At 46.5% G+C, this 25,000-nt stretch overlaps 1 protein-coding gene across 1 annotated transcript in view; it reads left to right on the top strand.

The window, feature by feature from the left end:
- Positions 1-24,950, top strand: part of LOC311125445 (protein jagged-1b-like) — a gene marked incomplete at both ends in the record, with an annotated part of 35,833 nt that extends 10,883 nt beyond the window's left edge. Inside the window, 9 exons of the mRNA XM_084199497.1 lie at positions 7,803-7,916; positions 9,021-9,137; positions 9,835-9,862; positions 11,929-12,014; positions 12,575-12,688; positions 13,876-13,985; positions 14,302-14,559; positions 23,036-23,167; positions 24,800-24,950. Of these exons, the coding sequence (XP_084055623.1) occupies positions 7,803-7,916; positions 9,021-9,137; positions 9,835-9,862; positions 11,929-12,014; positions 12,575-12,688; positions 13,876-13,985; positions 14,302-14,559; positions 23,036-23,167; positions 24,800-24,950 (1,110 nt within the window). The remainder of the gene's footprint in view (positions 1-7,802; positions 7,917-9,020; positions 9,138-9,834; positions 9,863-11,928; positions 12,015-12,574; positions 12,689-13,875; positions 13,986-14,301; positions 14,560-23,035; positions 23,168-24,799) is intronic.
- Positions 24,951-25,000: the final 50 nt, after the last annotated feature.

The raw sequence follows: 25,000 nt of genomic DNA, 5'->3' as shown, positions 1-25,000 counted from the left end.
ACAACGCGCATATCTTCACCTGTGTCCTCTTTCACCACTCGGTAGTTCAAAGGGCCCACCTGCTCCACAATCCTATATGGTCCTTGCCATTTAGGAGCGAGCTTGGCCGAGAAGAATTGTTCAGCTTTCGAGTAAGGATGAGAGCGAAGCCACACCCGATCACGAAGCTGGAACTGCAGGTCTCGTCTGTTCTTATCATAATTTCTCTTCTGCTTGAGTCGAGCCTGGATCATGTTCCTTGAGACAAGAGCTCTCAAGTCGTGGAGATGGACTACCTGGTCATAGCAAGCAGCGTCTGGAGTAAGCTGCTGGGGCTGTAGCACCATATCCAAGGGTCCTCGGAGGAGACGACTTAGGTTCAGCTCTGCAGGTGTGACTCCAGTGGACTCTTGCACAGCAGAATTCAGGGCAAATCGAAACTCGTGAAGGTGCTTGTCCCAGTGTTTGTGCTGGGTCCCTACATAGGAAGCAACCATGGTCTTCAAGGTTCGATTTACTCTCTCAGTGAGGTTGGTCTGTGGGTGATAGGCTGTGGTCAACTTCTGTCTCAGGTTCCATCTTTGGCAGGTCTCTCCAAAGAGATCAGAGACAAATTGGGAACCTCGATCAGACAGAATGTAATCAGGCACTCCCCAGCGAGTCAGGATCTCTCTCGTAAGGATGTTAGAGACGGTCCTCGCTGTGGCCTGACGCAGGGCAAAGAGCTCAACCCACTTGGAATAGTAATCAACAAAAACAAGCATGTACACATTCTGATTGGAGCTTCTAGGAAATGGACCCATCAAATCCACTCCTAACATTTCCCAAGGTCGGGTAACCACAGTTTGCTGCAACTTGCCAGCAGGTTTTCTACCTTCTGGTTTGTACATTTGACAAACCTGACATTTTCGGATATGTGATTTCACATCCATGCTCAGATGTGGCCAGTACAGTAATGCTTGCAAACGTTTGTAGGTTTTGAACCTGCCCAAATGACCAGCTAATGGGTCTTCATGGAAATGTTGAAGCAGTTGAAGGCGTAGAGTTTCAGGTATGTATATTTGGTAGTGTGTTCTGTGAGGTAGTTGTACAACTCGGTAGACTTTGTCTTCAATGATGGTCAACTTTGTGGTAGGGTTGACCATCTTTTCTTCATCTTCCAGGATAGTCTGGTACAAAGCCTGTACTTCGGGATCATCCTGTTGGGCTTTCCAAATGACCTCATCAGAGATGGGAAAGTCAGTTTTGGGTGAGTCTCGACTGCTAGACAGGACAGTAGCACATGTAAGATGAGGGCCACCATTACCACAAGCAGGAGCTCTGGATAAGGCATCTGGAACAGTGTTGTATTTTCCTTTCCTGTATTCTACTGCAACGGTGAACTCTTGCAACCGTAGAGCCCATCTGATGAGCCTGGTGCTTGGTTTGTTGGTCTTGAACACCCACACAAGGGAGGAATGGTCAGTGACCACAGTGAAGTGTCTTCCCTCCAGGTAGTACCTCCACTTTTCCAAAGCCCAGACAACTGCAAGGCACTCTTGCTCGGTTGTGGAGTAGTTCCGTTCTGCTCCATTCAATGTCCGACTGGCGAACGCTAGCACTTCTTCAGTACCAAGTCCAGTCTGTTGGACTAGGACAGCACCAAGTCCAACATCACTTGCATCAGTGTAAACAACAAAAGGGAAATCAAAGTTGGGATGACCCAAAATGGGAGGGGTGACGAGGTGTCGTTTCAGGGTTTCAAAGGAGTTCTGGCACTCTGCCGTCCATCGGAATTTCGCTCCTTTTCGCTTCAACCCGTTGAGGGGTTCTGCCACCTGGGAGAAGTTCCACACAAACCGATGGTACCATCCAGCCATCCCAAGGAACCGTTGAAGGGCCTTGAGTGTGGTTGGCACAGGGAAGTCTTGTACAGCCTTGGTCTTTTCAGGATCCACATGAATACCATCACAAGACACAATATGGCCAAGGAACTTCAGGGAGGTTTGGCAGAAGTTGCTCTTCTTCATGTTCACTGTCAGACCAGCTTCTCTTAGCTTGTCCAACACTGCTTGAAGGTCTTGAAAGTGTTGCTCTCTGTTCTGGGAGTAGATAATTATATCGTCCAGGTAGACGAAACATATCTTCCCTTTGAGCTCACCTAACGCAATCTCCATGAGTCTTTGGAAAGTGGCAGGTGCATTCTTTAATCCAAAAGGCATCACCTTAAAGGAAAACAAGCCCTCAGCACAGACAAAAGCAGTCTTGTCCTTGCTTTCCTGGTCCATCTCAACCTGCCAATAGCCACTATTGAGGTCAAGGGTAGTGAACACAACAGCGCCAGACAATGACTCCAGGATCTCGTGGATGGTGGGAAGAGGATAGGCATCAGTCTGGGAAACATTGTTGGTCTTCCTATAGTCCACACAAAATCTAAGACCACCGGTCTTTTTTGGAATGAGGACAACAGGAGCAGCCCAGGGAGAGGAGGAACGTTCTATTATATCTTGTGTCAACATATCATTAATGAGTCCCTTTTGGATGATTAGCTTCGCTGGGGACAAACGATATGGCTTTTGCTTGATCGGCATTTCCTGTGTAAGGAATATTTTGTGCTTCAGGAGTCCGGTGCGTCCTAACTTTACAGTACACACATCAGCATTATTCTGCAGCTGTTCCAACAGCCTTAACTCCTCTGGCTGTTCCAGCTGAGCTCTTCTTACAGCCTGTAAAAGGAGATCCTCAGAAGGATTATCCAGGGTTAGTGGTACCGTAGCAACGGCAGAGAAGACTGCCACATTTAGACCCCAATCATGTAACTTTGTAACTTCTGATTGGAAGAAATGCTTCTTGCTCGGATTGTTTGGAAACCAGTAGCAATTGTGTGCGATATCAATCTGGACACCACTGAAGTACATGAAATCAATTCCCAACACGACAGGAAAAGCAAGGTTCTTGTTTTGTAGGATAACCGAAGGAATCATATAGGAGCGGTTACACAGGCGGAACTCCACCTCACTCCATCCAAGTGGTCGTTTAGCCGCACCGTCAGCCAGATACAGTGGACCTTCTGTCCACGGCTTCAAGTTGTATTTTGGACCTTCAACCTCCTTCCACAGTTTCTCATTGAGCAGTGTGTAGGATGCCCCGGTGTCCAGGATGGCTCTTCCTGTCCATGGGCCTATGGACAGGGGTAACACCAGCTGGTGTGGTATTAACTGAAAGGAAGGGGATGTCGGCGGGGGGGCGTAGGCAGTGACTCTTGAGGTTTCAGCTCTGGTCAAAGCACCCAGAGTAGGATGGTCGTTCCTGCGAAGGGTGTTAGGGGTGTTGGCCTGTTGTGATTTGTGGTTTCTGGAAGGGTTTACTTGATACGGTCTTGGACATGTAGCTGAAGAATGTCCCTTTTGGCTACATCTCCAACAGAACATGGGAGGGGTCTTGGCTGGAGACTCTGGCTGTGGTTGATGATCTGGCTTGGGTAACTGTCTGGGTGTCTGTTTCTTTCTCTGTTCATATTGCTGTTGGCATTCTCTGTCCTTCTCGAACTGCTGTCCCAGGCGAACCAGTCCATCGACAGTGGTGACTCTTTCTCTGAGTTGACTGGCTAGTAGTGGGTTGATGTTCTTCAAGATCAACTTAATGACCTCTTCCTCCTCAATGCCAGGTTTCCACCTTCTGCACAGGGAGTGATAACCGTATGCAAAGTCACGAATATTCTCATTCTCCCTTTGCACTCGATTCCTGACTCTGTCTGCCAGCTCATCTGTGTAGTCCTCAGACAGAAATGCAGAGGAAAACTTGGCCTCAAAGTCAGCCCAGGAGGTAGTGGTGAGACGTGCCACATCCCACCAGTCTCGAGCTGTCCCATGCAACACATTCCTCAATGTGGCAAGGAGTTCTTCGTCAGCCAGGGGATTGAGGGCAAGAAAGTCATGACATCTTTCCAGATACATTAGCGGATCAGGACTGTCATCCTTTTTCCCAAAGGTGGGAAATTGCAATTTAATGGGCATCGCTCCCACATGACGTCTACTCAAATCACCATGAACAAAAGAGCTAGGAGGGATTGAGGAAGTAGAGGGTGAGGGAGTTATGGGACCATGAAAATGAACACCAGGATGCATGGTGGATTGCATCCTGCAAGGGGTGGCTGCAGCATGGCCTTGTCTTGGCTGTTCTGAGGTGCCCGCTTGGCCCTCAGTGGTCTGAACAGAAGTGGACACAAGAGAAGCTCTGTGCAAGGAGTTGTGCCTAATGGAGGCCATGTCAACAGACACATCATCCAACATTTTAACACAATTAGAGAGCGCTGTCTGCAAGTGGTCTACAGTGTTAACCAGGGGAGAAAATACAGAATTGACGTCCTTGAGGACCTCAGTGTGATGATGTTGCAGGCGCCACTGGAGAGTGGCAGTGAGTTGGCTTTGTTGGTAGTCAAACTGCCTGTCCATGGCACCAGTAATTTCCTGTCTTCCACTCTCACTGAGCTCTGTCAGAGTGTGAGTTAGAGTACTCAGTGAGTTTCTGAATTCCATGGCACTCTGTTGTTGCTCTACACTCAGACATTTGAATTTATGATGGATTAGAGTTTGGAGATGTTGTTGAGTCTTACGAATATCAAGGATGTCACCTTGAAGTTGTAAGACTACAACCTCTGGAGATAAACCAGACAATGGAGGAAGATTGGGCGTCAGAGGGAGGGCTAGCTCAGTACCTTCACACAGATCCATGTCAATAAGTGAGTTACTAGTTAGACCTGTGGCCTGTGGTCCAGACCGAGCATTTAGATTCCCAGGGCTCTGGCCCACATCAACTCCATTATTTCCATTCACATTATGATTTGTATTGTTGGCTCGGTAGTCAGAATGGCCCTGTGTATTCCCATTGACAGGTAGGATATGGATGAGCTCATTTTCTTGTAGTGAATCCATTATTTTAATTCCACTCAAAAGATTTGCTTTGGTTAGTTCTCAATGTTCAGGTCCCATCTGGGGTGCCATTTTTTATGTAACGGTTTTGACTTGAGGCATTTATAGGGGTGCCAGGTAGGTTGTGCCTACCAGAGAAAGCATAGGTTTCTCCTTTTAGTTCGGGAGGGAATGAGTCCCATCTGGGGTGCCATTTTTTATGTAACGGTTTTGACTTGAGGTATTTATAGGGGTGCCAGGTAGGTTGTGCCTACCAGAGAAAGCATGGGTTTCTCCTTTTAGTTCGGGAGGGAATAAGTCCCATCTGGTCCGTCAAGTCACACCAATACAAAGGACTTATGTAAAAGTCAAGATGGAAATATACTTTTCATAAACCCCTAAAAACCTTGGAAAGAACTTCAAACAAGTGTATTCTTTTGCTTGGTTGTATTCACAACATAAATGATCACACCCACCCACACACAACAATATAACAAATCAATGCACTTATGTTCATTTAGAAATGTCCTGTACCTCGGGCATAAAAAGAGTCCAGCCCGGTAAATAAGTTCCGTGGCTCAAGTGCCCTTAGTCCCGCAACGCTTGTCCGTAGCATAAACCCAGTATATTCATACACTCAAAATAACACTTATTTTGTAACACAACTATAAAGCGTATCAAAGACTACCCAAAGAATAATACGTCCTCACAACTACATAAATCACAGTATACATCACCCCAAACAAATGAAATACCGTATACAAAAAGTTGTAGTCAGTCGGTCAGTCAGACAATCCGCCAACAGCCCTCCAGCGGAGGAAAGGCCACGAAAACCAACGGAGAGTTGTAGTCCACAGCGCACAGAGTGGATCCAATCCTGGGTAAACTCGCTTTAAGGCCACAAAACACACTGTAAGGCAACAAAACAAATGTCATGGCGAAGCTTCATGAACTGAAGGTAGTACACATCCTCCTTCAGGTCTCAATCACAACTTCTCTTTTGCGCAGCTGATGCTGGCTATTTAATGGGGAATTAAAGGGGAAGCGCCCTATTAGAAGGAGAAGCCTTGAGACGGTTCAGAAATATTCAGGGCCGTCACAATGTGAGTAAGACTTTTAAGCAGGTCAACATTCACAAAGCCGCAGGGCCAGACGGATTACCAGGACGTGTACTCCGAGCATGTGCTGACCAACTGGCAAGTGTCTTCACTGACATTTTCAAATTGTCTGTAATTCCAACATGTTTCAAACAGACCACCATAGTCCCTGGGCCCAAGAACACTAAGATAACCTGCCTAAATGACTACCGACCCGTAGCACTCACGTCTGTAGCCATGAAGTGCTTTGAAAGGCTGGTCATGGCTCACATCAACACCATCATCCCAGAAACCCTAGACCCACTCCAATTTGCATACCGCCCCAACAGATCCACAGATGATGCAATCTCTATTGCACTCCACACTGCCCTTTCCCACCTGGACAAGAGGAACACCTACGTGAGAATGCTATTCATTGACTACAGCTCAGCGTTCAACACCATAGTGCCCTCAAAGCTCATCACTAAGCTAAGGACCCTGGGACTAAACACCTCCCTCTGCAACTGGATCCTGGACTTCCTGACGGGCCGCCCCCAGGTGGTAAGGGTAGGTAACAACACATCTGCCACGCTGATCCTCAACACGGGGGCCCCTCAGGGGTGCGTGCTCAGTCCCCTCCTGTACTCCCTGTTCACATGACTGCATGGCCAGGCCAGGCACGACTCCAACACCATCATTAAATTTGCCGACAACACAACAGTGGTAGGTCTGATTACCGACAACGATGAGACAGCCTAATAGGATGAGGTCAGAGACCTGGCAGTGTGGTGCCAGGATAACAACCTCTCCCTCAACGTGATCAAGAGAAAGGAGATGATTGTGGACTACAGAAAAAAAAAAAAGAGGACTGAGCACGCCCCCATTCTTATCGACGGGGCTGTAGTGGAACATGTTGAGAGCTTCAAGTTCCTTGTTGTCCACATCACCAACAAACTATCATGGTCCAAACACACCAAGACAGTCGTGAAGAGGGCACGACAAAGCCTATTCCCCCTCAGGAGACTGAAAAGATTCGGCATGGGTCCTCAGATCCTCAAAAAGTTATACAGCTGCACCATCGAGAGCATCCTGACTGGTTGCATCACCGCCTGGTATGGAAATTGCCCGGCCTCCGACCGCAAGGCACTACAGTGGGTAGTGCGTACAGCCCAGTACATCACTGGGGTCAAGCTTCCTGCCATCCAGGACCTCTATACCAGGCGGTGTCAGAGGAAGGCCCTAAAAATTGTCAAAGACTCCAGCCACCCTAGTCATCTGGTTCTCTCTGCTACCGCACGGCAAGCGGTACCGGAGCGCCAAGTCTAGGTCCAAAAGGCTTCTTAACAGCTTCTACCCCCAAGCCATAAGACTCCTGAACAGCTAATCATGGCTACCTGGACTATTTGCACTGACCCCCCCCCCAACCCACCCCACCCCATCCCCCTTTTTTACGCTGCTGCTACTCTGTTTATGATTAATGCATTGTCACTTTAACTCTACCCACATGTACACTACCGTTCAAAAGTTTGGGGTCACTTAGACCCCCGGCAAATGCAAATAGTCCTTTTATTTTTTACTTATCTATTTTTTGCTTAGCACTTTTTTTTTTAACTGCATTGTTGGTTAAGGGCTTGTAAGTAAGCATTTCACTGTAATGTCTACACCTGTTGTATTCGGCGCATGTGGCAAATAAAATTTGATTGGATTTGATGTGCTGATGGTTGGAAGTATTCACCCAGGGGTGTACTATATGTGTGTGTTATAAAGGCTCTGTTTTAATCATGTGTGTTATGAAAGCTCTGTTTTAATCATGTGTGTTATAAAAGTTCTAATGTTTTAATCCTGTGTCTGTCTCCAGGTGAGAGCCAGTGTGACGAGGCTACCTGTAACAACGGAGGAACATGCCATGACGAGGGAGACACCTTCCAGTGCAACTGTTCCCCTGGATGGGAGGGGGCTACCTGTAATATAGGTAAATTAGTTTGGATGGGAGGGGCTACCTGTAATATAGTTAAATTAGTTTGGATGGGAGGGGCTACCTGTAATATAGGTAAATTAGTTTGGATGGGAGGGGGCTACCTGTAATATAGGTAAATTAGTTTGGATGGGAGGGGCTACCTGTAATATAGGTACATTAGTTTGGATGGGAGGGGGCTACCTGTAATATAGGTACATTAGTTTGGATGGGAGGGGCTACCTGTAATATAGGTACATTAGTTTGGATGGGAGGGGGCTACCTGTAATATAGGTAAATTAGTTTGGATGGGAGGGGCTACCTGTAATATAGGTAAATTAGTTTGGATGGGAGGGGCTACCTGTAATATAGGTAAATTAGTTTGGATGGGAGGGGCTACCTGTAATATAGGTAAATTAGTTTGGATGGGAGGGGCTACCTGTAATATAGGTAAATTAGTTTGGATGGGAGGGGCTACCTGTAATATAGGTAAATTAGTTTGGATGGGAGGGGCTACCTGTAATATAGGTAAATTAGTTTGGATGGGAGGGGCTACCTGTAATATAGGTAAATTAGTTTGGATGGGAGGGGCTACCTGTAATATAGGTAAATTAGTTTGGATGGGAGGGAGGGGCTACCTGTAATATAGGTACATTAGTTTGGATGGGAGGGGCTACCTGTAATATAGTTAAATTAGTTTGGATGGGAGGGGCTACCTGTAATATAGGTAAATTAGTTTGGATGGGAGGGGCTACCTGTAATATAGGTAAATTAGTTTGGATGGGAGGGGCTACCTGTAATATAGGTAAATTAGTTTGGATGGGAGGGGCTACCTGTAATATAGGTAAATTAGTTTGGATGGGAGGGGCTACCTGTAATATAGGTAAATTAGTTTGGATGGGAGGGGCTGCCCTCCCTCCCCTGGGTCTAGACCAGGGTCTGTTCACTAGGCACTAACCAGGCTGAAACGTGGAGGTACTATTTCAACTCATGCAATAGGACACACTTGCGTTCGCTTTTTTGTTGCACAATGTTTTTACAAAATTTGCTACGGTACCCAAATGAATATGAGCCAGATGAACTAACACTGCTGTCCTCTCATCTCTCTCTCTCCTCCTCTAGCGAAGAGCAGCAGCTGTCTTCCTAACCCCTGTGAGTACGGCGGGACCTGTGTGACCAGCGGGGACTCCTTCACCTGCGTCTGCAAGGAGGGCTGGGAGGGAGACACCTGTAAACAGAGTGGGTATACCTGGGGGGGAAGGAGGAGGGGAAACACCTTTACCTGGTGGAGGAGGAGTGGGTATACTCACCGGGTCTTCTGCTCTACCTTTAATATCACCCCCTGGTCTCCCTGCTTACAGGACTACCTGATCATTAATATCACCCCCTGGTGTCCCTGCTTAGAGGACTACCTGATCATTAATATCACCCCCTGGTGTCCCTGCTTACAGGACTACCTGATCATTAATATCACCCCCTGGTGTCCCTGCTTAGAGGACTACCTGATCATTAATATCACCCCCTGGTCTCCCTGCTTACAGGACTACCTGATCATTAATATCACCCCCTGGTGTGCCTGCTTACAGGACTACCTGATCATTAATATCACCCCCTGGTGTGCCTGCTTACAGGACTACCTGATCATTAATATCACCCCCTGGTGTCCCTGCTTAGAGGACTACCTGATCATTAATATCACCCCCTGGTGTCCCTGCTTACAGGACTACCTGATCATTAATATCACCCCCTGGTGTGCCTGCTTAGAGGACTACCTGATCATTAATATCACCCCCCTGGTGGGGGGGAGGGGGGGTATTGTGGTTGTGGATGGGGGGGGGGTCTTATTTTGGGGGGGTGGTCTCTTCTCTCTCTCTCTAGTCTGTTGTCGTCTCTGCTCACATGCATGTGAAAAATAACATAACTCTCTTTCTTTCAGATACCAACGACTGTAATCCCCACCCATGGTAAGTGGAAAACATTTCCTATAGAGTCGAACAAGCGTCAACAGATCAGAACAGGACAAGGTATTCCTCTACTTTGCACCGTTCCAGAGTTCAAATAGTATTTCAAATCTATCAAATATTTAAACATTTTCTATAGCCTGCCTGGCCTGACAGACGGGTGGGATCTGGCCCAGATACATTATTTGAAATGATGGCGAATAGTATTTGAACCCTGATTTGTTCTGCAGTCTGTACTGTTGTTGGGAAGTTTCTCACCTGCAGGTTCTCTCTGTCTCTCTGGGAAACACTGACTCACCCCTCCTTCGCTCCCATCCTCCCTCCCTCCCCTCCCTAGGGTGCGTTCAGCCTAACCCTGTTGTGCACCCAGTACTCCAGCCGATGGTGTGTGTGTGTGTGTGTGTGTGTGTGTGTGTGTGTGTGTGTGTGTGTGTGTGTGTGTGTGTGTGTGTAACCTCAGGTAGTTAACAGAAATATCATCTGGTCATTTAAAGGAGACCAGAACATGTTAGAGGCAACCTGTCCCCTTTAGAGTGGACTACCGATAGGGCTCTGGTCAAAAGTACTGCACTATACACAGAATAGAGGGCCATTGGGGATTCAGACTATAATGGTTATGTTGATGGAAGGAAGGACACAGACTATAATGGTTATTGTATGTTGTTTGATGGTTATTGTATGTTGTTTAAATGGTTATTGATGGTTATTGTATGTTGTTTGATGGTTATTGTATGTTGTTTAAATGGTTATTGATGGTTATTGTATGTTGTTTGATGGTTATTGTATGTTGTTTAAATGGTTATTGATGGTTATTGTATGTTGTTTAAATGGTTATTGATGGTTATTGTATGCTGTTTGATGGTTATTGTATGTTGTTTGCCTCCCAAGTGGTGCAGAGGTCTAAGGCACTGTGCCACTAGAGATCCTGGTTCGAATCCAGGCTCTGTCGTAGCCGGCCGTGACCGGGAGACCCATGGGGCGGCGCACAATTGGCCCAGCGTCGTCCAGGGTAGGGGAGGGAATGGCCGGCAGGGATGTAGCTCAGTTGGTAGAGCATGGCGTTTGCAACGCCAGGGTTGTGGGTTCGATTCCCATGGGGGGCCAGTATGAAAAAATAAAAAATAATGTATGCACTCACTAACTGTAAGTCGCTCTGGATAAGAGCGTCTGCTAAATGACTAAAAATGTAATATGTTTAATGGTTATTGTATGTTTGATGGTTATTGTATGTTGTTTGATTGAAGGGGAATACCACCTTGAAGTATGTGACATAATGGTAGAGCTATTTATGTTTGATATAGATATCCCCCTGCCCTTCCTAGTATGAGGATTGGTCCCAAATTGCACCCTATTCCCTACATAGTACACTACTTTTGACCAGGACCCATAGGGCACTATGTAGGGGATAAGGTTGTAATTCGGGACGAAGGCGGAGAGACTTCAGTTTGACTAAGATGTTTTGATGTTGAACTGCGACTGATCCCTTTCTCTCTCTCTCTCTCTCTCTCTCTCTCTCTCTCTGTCTCTCTCTCTCTCTCTCTCTCTCTCTCTCTCTCTCTCTCTCTCTCTCTCTCTCTCTCTCTCTCTCTCTCTCTCTCTCTCTCTCTCTCTCTCTCTCTCTCTCTCTCTCTCTCTCTCTCTCTCTCTCTCTCTCTCTCTCTCTCTCTCTCTCTCTCTCTCTCTCTCTCTCGCTCTCTCCCTCCTCTTTTTCTCTGTCCCTGCTCTCCTCATCCTCCTCTTCTCCTCTTCGTCCTCTTCCCTCATCCTCCTCTTCTCCTCTTCGTCCTCTTCCCTCATCCTCCTCTCCTCCTCTTCGTCCTCTCCTCCTCTTCGTCATCTTCCCTCTTCGTCCTTTCCTCCTCTTCGTCCTCTCCTCCTCTTTGTCCTCTCCTCCTCTTCGTCCTCTTCCCTCTTCGTCCTCTCCTCCTCTTCGTCCTCTCCTCCTCTTCGTCCTCTCCTCCTCTTCGTCCTCTCCTCCTCTTCGTCCTCTTCCCTCTTCGTCCTCTCCTCCTCTTCGTCCTCTCCTCCTCTTCGTCCTCTCCTCCTCTTCATCCTCTCCTCCTCTCCAGTTATAACAGTGGTACCTGTGTAGATGGTGATAACTGGTATCGATGTGAGTGCGCTCCAGGGTTCGCTGGGCCAGACTGCAGGATCAGTAAGTATCTCCTCACCCTGCCTCTCCCTTCCTCAACCCCATGTCATGATCTCTGGCCGAGCCGTAAGTTAGAGTGGCTGGGTCTGGTCTGGGTCAGACACAGCCAGGTCTCTATCTGACAGTGATTACACGGATCGTTTTCCCTCTTAAAGGCTTTCAGATGATCTTCACATTCCTCCTGTCACTAAGCTTTGTTCTACTGTCCTTCAGCTTTCCTCGGGCTACATCCCAAATAGCACCCTATTCCCCTATGGGCCCTGGTCTAAAGTAGTGCACTATGTAGGGAATAGGGTGCTATTTGGGATACACCCTTCAGCTCTACATACCTGGTTCTAATGTAGATCTAGAGGGGTACATCCATCCTGACTGATTTAAAGACTGTTATTAACTCCAGAGACTGAGATCATGTGATTGTCAGCCCCAAAAAAACTTCAAAACAGTGTAGCTAAAGTCTTAATGTCAAACATAATTGGATCGTTCCTGACCGCTGTGTGTGTGTGTGTGTGTGTGTGTGTGTGTGTGTGTGTGTGTGTGTGTGTGTGTGTGTGTGTGTTTGTCAGATATCAACGAATGCCAGTCCTCTCCGTGTGCGTTTGGTGCTACCTGTGTCGATGAAATCAATGGCTTCCACTGCCTGTGTCCCCAAGACCGAGCTGGACCACGTTGTGAAGAAGGTAAGGGTCTCAGACAACACTCACTCACTAGCTCACAATCTCTCTCTTTCATGGGGAAATTATTTTACTATTCCAATAATATTATGGTATTTCTTTCGGATATGCGGATAATCGTGTTTTTTTTTTTTTTTTACAACAAAAAATAACAACACTTTTGTTCTAATCTCTTAACCAATCAGAATGACGCAAAATGCCACAACAGCAGACGGTGTGCAGTAGTTTTCAGGATGCTATTCCGGTAACGTTCCGGTAACGTTCCGGTAACCGTAGCCATCATTATACTGTAGAACTGATTCTGTTTCCAAAAAAGTATTCTGCTGTGGGTTTTGCATTGATCTGTGTCAGGTCTTGTGGACTCTCCATTGGTGCGTACCTGTAGGCTAATCGCTATTTGAAGTTGGGGAAAATAGCATACTGTTGTCAGGGCTGACCAGAGGGCTAAATGCACTGTGGTAGTAAAATGCCTTTTCATGTAAAACTCAACCCGTGAGCCCGTGAGTGAGAAAAGGAGCTTTTTTACTAGTGTGTAACTGTAAACAATGACAGCCACCTTACTTCTTTATCAGCCGTAGCACAACGCACCATACTAAAGTGTGTTGTTTTATTAAATGAAGCGTTTCAAATGTCATGGTACAGGTAACTGCCAAAATAAAGGAAACATAACGTGTGTTAATAGGGCCTTGGGGCCACCAACGAGCCAGGTGTGTTAATAGGGCCTTGGGGCCACCAACGAGCCAGGTGTGTTAATAGGGCCTTGGGGCCACCAACGAGCCAGAACAGCTTCAATGCATCTTGGCATAGCATTATTTTGGCAGTTATATCATATATGTGTGTAACAATGTAACATCATGGAGAATTTAATTTAGACAAAGACTTTTCATTGTTAAAATTGGGCCTAAAAAAAGTTCTCCAAAAATGAATACTCTGTCTCACAAGTGTTAGTCTCTACTAACGTCCGTTCGGATATGCGGATATTTCGATTAAACGTGCCCATCCCTACTCTTTCACTCACAGTCTTTCACTCGCTCTTTCAGTCGCTCTCTCGCGCTCTCTCTCTCATGCTCTCACACTCTCTCTCTCTCTCTCTCTCTCTCTCTCTCTCTCTCTCTCTCTCTCTCTCTCTCTCTCTCTCTCACACACACACACAGTCAGTAGAGATGACATGTAAAGTCTTGGGTGTGTTACAGTGACTCTGAGGCCGTGCTCGGGGAACAGTCGTCCAACCCCTGAAGGAGCGAAGTGGGGTGATGGTTGCAACACCTGCCAGTGCTCTGATGGGAAGGTTGTCTGTACTAGAGTGCGTACCCAACCTTAACTTCTCCTCTCTTACCTTTTACATATCTACGTGTATCTTATAGGGTTGCAAAACTCCGGTAACATTCCCAAAAAGTTCCAGGTTTGACAGAAATCCTAGTTAGATTCTGTAATCAGGGAGGGAATCCTCAAACTGGGATTTCTGGAAAACCTTGAAATGTTGGGAAAGTTACTGCAATTTTGTAACCGTGGTGTCTTGAATAAATGTGTGTATTCTTTCCTATATCTCAAATGTAGATATTTTTGTTGTGTGTTACAGATGTGATATATTGATTGATTAATTGATTGATTGATTTCAGATGTGGTGTGGTCTTCAGTCCTGCCGAGTCAGCGTTGGGGTTAAAGGTCACGGTAGCGGAGGAGGTGGGGCCGGGTGTCTGACTGGTCAGAGCTGTGTACCAATCAGGGAGGAGCAGTGTTTCATCCGGCCGTGTCTGGGTCTGGGGGAGTGCCACCCCTCCTCCCCACCGCCCACCAAATGCCACCCCAGCTCCGGTTACCACGACAACAGCTGCGCCAACATAACACTTACGTTCACCAAAGAGACCATGCCCAGGGTGAGTCAGAGACCATGCCCAGGGTGAGACAAAGACCATGCCCAGGGTGAGTCAGAGACCATGCCCAGGGTGAGTCAGAGACCATGCCCAGGGTGAGTCAGAGACCGTGCCCAGGGTGAGACCGTGCCCAGGGTGAGACCATGCCCAGGGTGAGTCAGAGACCGTGCCCAGGGTGAGTCAGAGACCGTTCCCAGGGTGAGTCAGAGACCGTGCCCAGGGTGAGTCAGAGACCGTGCCCAGGGTGAGACCGTGCCCAGGGTGAGACCATGCCCAGGGTGAGTCAGAGACCGTGCCCAGGGTGAGTCAGAGACCATGCCCAGGGTGAGTCAGAGACCATGCCCAGGGTGAGACAGAGACCATGCCCAGGGTGAGTCAGAGACCGTGCCCAGGGTGAGACCGTGCCCAGGGTGAGACCATGCCCAGGGTGAGTCAGAGACCGTGCCCAGGGTGAGTCAGAGACCGTTCCCAGGGTGAGTCAGAGACCGTGCCCAGGGTGAGTCAGAGACCGTGCCCAGGGTGAGTCAGAGACCGTGCCCAGGGTGAGTCAGAGACCGTGCCCAGGGTGAGTCAGAGACCGTGCCCAGGGTGAGTCAGAGACCATGCCAAGGGTGAGACCGTGCCCAGGGTGAGTCAGAGACCGTGCCCAGGGTGAGTCAGAGACCATGCCCAGGGTGAGACCGTGCCCAGGGTGAGTCAGAGACCATGCCCAGGGTGAGACCGTGCCCAGGGTGAGTCAGAGACCGTGCCCAGGGTGAGTCAGAGACCGTACCCAGGGTGAGTCAGAGACCGTGCCCAGGGTGAGACAGAGACCGTGCCCAGGGTGAGACAGAGACCGTGCCCAGGGTGAGACCGTGCCCAGGGTGAGTCAGAGACCATGCCCAGGGTGAGACAGAGACCATGCCCAGGGTGAGACCGTGCCCAGGGTGAGACAGAGACCGTGCCCAGGGTGAGACAGAGACCGTGCCCAGGGTGAGACCGTGCCCAGGGTGAGTCAGAGACCATGCCCAGGGTGAGTCAGAGACCATGCCCAGGGTGAGACCGTGCCCAGGGTGAGACAGAGACCGTGCCCAGGGTGAGTCAGAGACCGTGCCCAGGGTGAGACAGAGACCGTGCCCAGGGTGAGACAGAGACCGTGCCCAGGGTGAGACAGAGACCGTGCCCAGGGTGAGACAGAGACCGTGCCCAGGGTGAGACAGAGACCGTGCCCAGGGTGAGACAGAGACCGTGCCCAGGGTGAGACAGAGACCGTGCCCAGGGTGAGACAGAGACCGTGCCCAGGGTGAGTCAGAGACCATGCCCAGGGTGAGACAGAGACCATGCCCAGGGTGAGACCGTGCCCAGGGTGAGTCAGAGACCGTGCCCAGGGTGAGTCAGAGACCGTGCCCAGGGTGAGTCAGAGACCGTGCCCAGGGTGAGTCAGAGACCGTGCCCAGGGTGAGTCAGAGACCGTGCCCAGGGTGAGACCGTGCCCAGATTGATTTGGGTCGTTTTCCCTCTTTACTAACGTCCTCCTCAGCTGTCCAGCTCAGCCGCTCTCTAACCTAGGACACCTATTCCACAGAGTGCACTACTTTTGCCCTAGGCAGCCAGAGATTGAATTAAGGGGCTATTGGGTCACTATACCTCTTCTCCTCCACCTTTCTGCTCAGCCCAGCGGTTCTCAGCCCAGCGGCTCTCAGCCCAGCGGTTCTCAGCCCAGCGGCTCTCAGCCCAGCGGCTCTCAGCCCAGCCATTCTTTCACAGCCTGTGCTGTCTCTTCCTACTATCAGTTCTGTGTCCCTGTGCTGTCTCTTCCTGCTATCAGTTCTGTGTCCCTGTGCTGTCTCTTCCTACTACGTGTGTTCCTCATCTGAAACCAAACTACAACATCATTCATAACTGCTGCCCAGAGAATGACTTAATACTCCATTATCCCCTTAGAATGTGACCACAATGTAGGATTATTGTAAGATGTCAGAACACACACACACACACACACACACACACACACACACACAGAGGGGATCATATGTCTGTAAGCTGTAACAGGACCACTGGTGACTCCACCACCACACAGCGTCTAACAAGTGTGACAGCTTTAGCTTCAGACAGTGATGGTCCCCCTCTCTGTACCTCTGTCTCTCTCTCTCTCTCTCTCTAACCCTCTGTATCTGTCTCTCTCTCTCTCTCTCTAACCCCTCTTTCTAACCATTTCTAACCCCATCTCAATTCAATTCAAATGGGCTTTATTGGCATGGGAAATACAGTGCATTCGGAAAGTATTCAGACCCCTTGACTTTTTCCACATTTTGTTACGTTACAGCCTTATTATAAAATTGATTAAATTGTTGTTATTTTTTCACAACAAATCAAATTAAATCAAATGTTATTTGTCACATGCGCCGAATTCAACAGGTGTAGACCTTACAGTGAAATGCTAACTTATAAGCCCTTAACCAACAATGCAATTTTAAGAAAGAATACCCCAAAAAATTACCAAAAAACATTAAAAAAATTAATCATAAGAAATAAAAGTAACAAATAATTAAAGAGCAGCAGTAAAATAACAATAGTGAGGCTATATACAGGGGGTACCGGTATTGAGTCAATGTGCGGGGGTACAGGTTAGTTGAGGTAATTGAGGTAATATGTACACTACCGTTCAAAAGTTTGGGGTCACTTAGAAATGTCCTTGTTTTCCATGAAAACATACATTAAATGAGTTTGAATAGGAAATGTAGTCATTGACAAGGTTAGAAATAATGATTTTTAATAGAAATAATAATTGTGTCCTTCAAACTGCTTTCATCAAAGAATCCTCCATTTGCAGCAATTACAGCCTTGCAGACCTTTGGCATTCTAGTTGTCAATTTGTTGAGGTAATCTGAAGAGATTTCACCCCATGCTTCCTGAAGCACCTCCCACAAGTTGGATTGGCTTGATGGGCACTTCTTACGTACCATACGGTCAAGCTGCTCCCACAACAGCTCAATAGGGTTGAGATCCGGTGACTGTGCTGGCCACTCCATTACAGACAGAATACCAGCTGACCGCTTCTTCCCTAAATAGTTCTTGCAAAGTTTGGAGCTGTGCTCTGGGTCATTGTCCTGTTTTAGGAGGAAATTTGCTCCAATCAAGCGCCGTCCACAGGGTATGGCATGGCGTTGCAAAATGGAGTGATAGCCTTCCTTCTTCAAGATTCCTTTTACCCTGTACAAATCTCCCACTTTACCACCACCAAAGCACCCCCAGACCATCACATTGCCTCCACCATGCTTGACAGACGGCATCAAGCACTCCTCCAGCATCTTTTCATTTGGTCTGCATCTCACAAATGTTCTTCTTTGTGATCAGAACACCTCAAACTTCGATTCGTCTGTCCATAACACTTTTTTCTAATCTTCCTATGTCCAGTGTCTGTGTTCTTTTGTCCATCTTAATCTTTTATTTTTATTGGTCAGTCTGAGATATGGCTTTTTCTTTGCAACTCTGCCTAGGTCAGCATCCCGGAGTCGCCTCTTCACTGTTGACATTGAGACTGGTGTTTTGCGGGTACTATTTAATGAAGCTGCCAGTTGAGGACCTGTGAGGCGTCTGTTTCTCAAACTAGACACTAATGTATTTGTCCCCTTGCTCAGTTGTGCACCGGGGCCTCCCACTCCTCTTTCTATTCTGGTTAGAGCCAGTTTGCGCTGTTCTGTGAAGGGAGTAGTACATAGCGTTGTATGAGATCTTCAGTTTCTTGACAAATTCTGGCATGGAATAGCCTTCATTTCTCAGAGCAAGAATAGACTGACGAGTTTCAGAAGATAGTTCTCTGTTTCTGGCCATTTTGATTCTGTAATCGAACCCACAATTGCTGACGCTCCAGATACTCAACTAGTCTCAAGAAGGCCAGTTTTATTGCTTCTTTAATCAGCACAACAGTTTTCAGCTGTGCTAACATAATTGCAAAAGGGTTTTCTAATGATCAATTATCCTTTTAAAATGATAAACTTGGATTAGCAAACACAACGTGCCATTGGAACACAGGACTGATGGTTGCTGATAATGGGCCTCTGTACATCTATGTAAAAATCAGCCATTTCCAGCTACAATATCCATTTACAACATTAACAATGTCTACACTGTATTTCTGATCAATTTGATGTTATTTTGCAAATAGTTTGGGTAGCCATTTGATTAGATGTTCAGGAGTCTTATGGCTTGGTGGTAGAAGCTGTTGAGAAGCCTTTTGGACCTAGACTTGGCGCTCCGGTACCGCTTGCTGTGCAGTAGCAGAGAGAACAGTCTATGACTAGGGTGGCTGGAGTCTTTGACAATTTTTAGGGCCTTCCTCTGACACCGCCTGGTATAGAGGTCCTGGATGGCAGGAAGCTTGGCCCCAGTGATGTACTGGGCCGTACGCACTACCCTCTGTAGTGCCTTGCGGTCGGATGCCGAGCAATTGCCATACCAGGCGGTGATGCAACCAGTCAGGATGCTCTCGATGGTGCAGCTGTAGAACTTTATGAGGATCTGAGGACCCATGCCAAATCTTTTCAGTCTCCTGAGGGGGAATAGGCTTTGTCATGCCCTCTTCACGACTGTCTTGGTGTGTTTGGACCATAATAGTTCGTTGGTGATGTGGACACCAAGGAACTTGAAGCTCTCAACCTGTTCCACTACAGCCCCGTCGATGAGAATGGGGGCGTGCTCAGTCCTCTTTTTTTTTCCTGATTAGGAAGTGCAGCTCAGTTTCCACCTCATTTTGTGGGCAGTGTGCACATAGCCTGTCTTCTCTTGAGAGCCAGGTCTGCCTACGGTGGCCTTTCTCAATAGGAAGGCTATGCTCACTGAGTCTGTACATAGTCAAAGCTTTCCTTAAGTTTGGGTCAGTCACAGCGGTCAGGTATTCTGCCACTGTGTACTCTCTGTTTAGGGCCAAATAGCATTCTAGTTTGCTCAGTTTTTTTGTTGATTCTTTCCAATGTGTCAAGTAATTATCTTTTTGTTTTCTCATGATTGTTGATTTGGTTGGGTCTAATTGTGTTGTTGTTGTTGTCCTGGGGATCTGTGGGGTATGTTTGTGTTTGTGAACAGAGCCTCAGGACCAGGTTGCTTAGAGGACTCTTCTCCAGGTTCATCTCTCTGTAGGTGATGGCGTTGTTATGGAAGGTTTGGGAATCGCTTCCTTTTAGGTGGTTGTAGAATTTAACAGCTCTTTTCTGGATTTTGATAACTAGCGGTATTGGCCTAGTTCTGCTCTGCATGCATTGTTTGGGGTTTTGGGTTTTACACAAACTATGTTTTTTTGCAGAATTCTGCATTCAGAGTCTCAATTTGGTGTTTGTTCCATTTTGTGAATTCTTGGTAAGTGAGCGGACCTCACAATCATAAAGCGCAATGGGTTCTGATGTTTAGGCAAAGTACTGATGTTAGTCTCTGTCTCTCCATGGTCTGAGTATCGAGGCTGTGTGTCGCTCTCGCTCTTTCTCTAACCCTCTCTGTCTCTCTCTGTCTCTGTCTCTCTCTGTCTCAAATTCAAATTCAAGCTGCTTTATTGGCATGAAAACATTGCGTCAATATTGCCAAAGAAATAATAAAGAATAACAAATAATAATATAAAATGGTAGTAAATAATAATAATAATTATTATTATTATTATTAAAATAATAAAATAACAACAATAAAATGGTAACAGTCAATAGTAGAAATATAATTTAATAGAAAAGGCTAAACGGAAAATAAAACTATAACTAACTTAGTTAGTTATAACTGTCATCCTTCACCATTATATCAGTACTACAACTACCATCATCATTACTACTACTACTACTACCACCATCATTAAACTGCTATCATTACCATCACCCCTACTACCATCATCATTACTACTACTACTACCACCACCATCATTAAACTGATATCATTACCATCACCCCTACTACCATCATCATTACTACTACTACTACCACCACCATCATTAAACTGCTATCATTACCATCACCCCTACTACCATCATCATTACTACTACTACCACCACCATCATTAAACTGCTATCATTACCATCACCCCTACTACCATCATCATTACTACTACTACTACCACCACCATCATTAAACTGCTATCATTACCATCACCCCTACTACCATCATCATTACTACTACTACTACCACCACCATCATTAAACTGCTATCATTACCATCACCCCTACTACCATCATCATTACTACTACTACTACCACCACCATCATTAAACTGCTATCATTACCATCACCCCTACTACCATCATCATTACTACTACTACCACCACCACCACCATTAAACTGCTATCATTACCATCACCCCTACTACCATCATCATTACCACTACTACTACCACCACCATCATTAAACTGATATCATTACCATCACCCCTACTACCATCATCATTACTACTACTACTACCACCACCATCATTAAACTGCTATCATTACCATCACCCCTACTACCATCATCATTACTACTACTACTACCACCACCATCATTAAACTGCTATCATTACCATCACCCCTACTACCATCATCATTACTACCACTACTACCACCACCATCATTAAACTGCTATCAATACCATCACCCCTACTACCATCATCATTACTACTACTACTACCACCACCATCATTAAACTGCTATCATTACCATCACCCCTACTACCATCATCATTACTACTACTACTACCACCACCATCATTAAACTGCTATCCTTACCATCACCCCTACTACCATCATCATTACCACTACTACTACCACCACCATCATTAAACTGCTATCCTTACCATCACCCCTACTACCATCATCATTACTACTACTACTACCACCACCATCATTAAACTGCTATCATTACCATCACCCCTACTACCATCATCATTACTACTACTACTACCACCACCATCATTAAACTGCTATCCTTACCATCACCCCTACTACCATCATCATTACTACTACTACTACCACCACCATCATTAAACTGCTATCATTACCATCACCCCTACTACCATCATCATTACCACTACTACTACCACCATCATTAAACTGCTATCATTACCATCACCCCTACTACCATCATCATTACCACTACTACTACCACCATCATTAAACTGCTATCATTACCATCACCCCTACTACCATCATCATTACTACTACTACTACCACCACCATCATTAAACTGATATCATTACCATCACGCCTACTACCATCATCATTACTACTACTACTACCACCACCATCATTAAACTGATATCATTACCATCACCCCTACTACCTTCATCATTACTACTACTACCACCACCATCATTAAACTGCTATCCTTACCATCACCCCTACTACCATCATCATTACTACTACTACTACCACCACCATCATTAAACTGCTATCCTTACCATCACCCCTACTACCATCATCATTACTACTACTACTACCACCACCATCATTAAACTGCTATCATTACCATCACCCCTACTACCATCATCATTACTACTACTACTACCACCACCATCATTAAACTGCTATCATTACCATCACCCCTACTACCATCATCATTACTACCACTACTACCACCACCATCATTAAACTGCTATCATTACCATCACCCCTACTACCATCATCATTACTACTACTACTACCACCACCATCATTAAACTGCTATCATTACCATCACCCCTACTACCATCATCATTACTACTACTACTACCACCACCATCATTAAACTGCTATCATTACCATCACCCCTACTACCCGTACCACTACTATTTAGAATAATAATCACAATAATAATAATAATAATAATAATAATAATAAGTACGTTACTATTTACTATGCAGATGTTATTATTCAGTGTCCCTCAGGCTATGGCAGGGAAATACATATTTGGCTGCAAGAGGAGCCATTGCTCCTTCGCCCATGAGTATTTGTTGTTTTTCCTCTGGGTTTAATAAGTTAAAATTTGGAATAAATGTAGTAATTTCTGTGAATAATGAATCTCTTTGTGAGGAATATTTATCACAGTAAAGGAGAAAGTGCATCTCTGTTTCTACCTCCCCTGTCGTGCAGTGACCACATATACGCTCCTCTTTGGGTAGCCATGTCTTTTTATGTCTGCCGGTTTCTATTGCCAATTGGTGGTCACTCAGCCTGTACTTGGTAAGTATCTGTCTCTGCTTCGTATCTCTGACAGAGTAGAGATAATCAGTCAATTCATATTCTCTGTTCAGAGCCTTGGGCTTTGGGATTTTGTTTCGTTTTTCCAATGTTGTAAATATGAGTCCTTTGATTGGTTCATGATTTTGTTTATTTTAATTATTTCATTTGAAGCAGTGCTGGTGTCAGCTTGGTTGGTTAGGTCCAACACCAGCTGACTGAGAGGGCTCGTTTCTGGGCTCAGCTCTTGGGTTTGAAGTGCTTTAAATAACAACAATAAAATATCTCTCTCTCTCTCTCTCTGTCGCTCTCTGTCTCTCTCTGTCTCTGTCTGTCTCCAGGGTCTGAGTATCGAGGCAGTGTGTAAGCAGCTGAGACAACTGTACGTGGTGAAGAATGTGTCCTCTGAGTATCCTGTTTCCATAACCTGTGACCCTTCAACCTCCGCCACCAATGAGATCCATCTTAGCATCGTAAGTCACGTCCTGTCACGTGTGTGTACGTTTGTCAGGAGTTTGGTTTAAAATCAAAATACATTTCTGTGGACTGTGAGGAAAATGGAAACGAATGTATGCAAAGTAAAGCATGAAGGATCTCCCTTAGTCTTCATTATTCTGTCACCCGGAGCTGGCCTGGTTAAGCTTCCCTTAGGATCCATACATCTAGTCTACAGTACTGAGCTGTACTGGCTGGCCTGGTTAACCCTCCTGTCTCTGAAACCCAGTCTATTCTTCCTGTATGCATGGGGAAGGTGGTGTGTGTGTTAAAGGGTGTAACAGCCCAACGCTCTGGATAATAGTTACAGATTAGATACACTGTTTTGGTGAACTTAATTTTGGAACTTAGATGTGGAGCTCTCTTCAGCTATGTGGAGCGTTCTTCAGTGATGTGGAGCTCTGTTCAGCGATGTGGAGCTCTGTTCAGCGATGTGGAGCTCTGTTCAGCGATGTGGAGCTCTGTTCAGTGATGTGGAGCTCTGTTTAGTGATGTGGAGCTCTGTTCAGTGATGTGGAGCTCTGTTCAGTGATGTGGAGCTCTGTTCAGCTATATGGAGCTCTGTTCAGCTATATGGAGCTCTGTTCAGCTATATGGAGCTCTGTTCAGCGATGTGGAGCTCTGTTCAGCTATATGGAGCTCTGTTCAGCGATGTGGAGCTCTGTTCAGCGATGTGGAGCTCTGTTCAGCTATATGGAGCTCTGTTCAGCGATGTGGAGCTCTGTTCAGCGATGTGGAGCTCTGTTCAGTGATGTGGAGCTCTGTTCAGTGATGTGGAGCTCTGTTCAGCTATATGGAGCTCTGTTCAGTGATGTGGAGCTCTGTTCAGCTATATGGAGCTCTGTTCAGCGATGTGGAGCTCTGTTCAGTGATGTGGAGCTCTGTTCAGTGATGTGGAGCTCTGTTCAGTGATGTGGAGCTCTGTTCAGCTATATGGAGCTCTGTTCAGCTATATGGAGCTCTGTTCAGCTATATGGAGCTCTGTTCAGCTATATGGAGCTCTGTTCAGCTATATGGAGCTCTGTTCAGCTATATGGAGCTCTGTTCAGTGATGTGGAGCTCTGTTCAGCTATATGGAGCTCTGTTCAGTGATGTGGAGCTCTGTTCAGCTATATGGAGCTCTGTTCAGCGATGTGGAGCTCTGTTCAGTGATGTGGAGCTCTGTTCAGTGATGTGTTTTGCAGAGGGGTTGGGATAAACCTAGTCACATGTGGCCATCTTTCCAATTGTCATCTCGTTGACTCAACATTAGAAGCCTGGGCTAACAAGGCTTTGATGAAGCAGGAGACACATTTGTTACATTGGACAATATTCATATTTTATTATTCTTACCAGTACACAGCGGACCAGCGGCTAGACAGATCACCACCAGATCATCTCTCTCTCTCTCTCTCTCTCTCTCTCTCTCTCTCGCACTCTCTCCTCTCTCTCTCTCTCTCTCTCTCTCTCGCACTCTCTCCTCTCTCTCCTCTCGCACTCTCTCCTCTCTCTCTCGCACTCTCTCTCCTCTCTCTCTCTCTCTCTCTCTCTCTCTCTCTCCTCCCTCGCTCTCGCACTCTCTCTCCTCTCTCTCTCTCTCTCTCTCTCTCTCTCTCTCTCTCTCTCTCTAGTACACAGTGGAACAGTGGATGGACAGATCACCTATAAAGGAGATAACAGAGAAGATCATCGATCTGGTGTCTAAACGCCATGGCAACAACAGCATCATCACCGCCATCTCTGAGGTCAGAGTGCAGCGGACGCCAAGCGCTACCCAGACCGGTACGAACCACACACATGCACGCACACTCACCAGTACAAATCCCCTGCAG

Source organism: Coregonus lavaretus (genome assembly GCF_964263955.1).
Source record: "Coregonus lavaretus genome assembly, contig: HAP1_SCAFFOLD_5668, whole genome shotgun sequence".
Lineage (NCBI taxonomy): Eukaryota > Metazoa > Chordata > Actinopteri > Salmoniformes > Salmonidae > Coregonus > Coregonus lavaretus.
The sequence above is the reverse complement of the archived record's forward strand: the minus strand, read 5'-3'. Positions and strand labels throughout refer to the sequence as shown.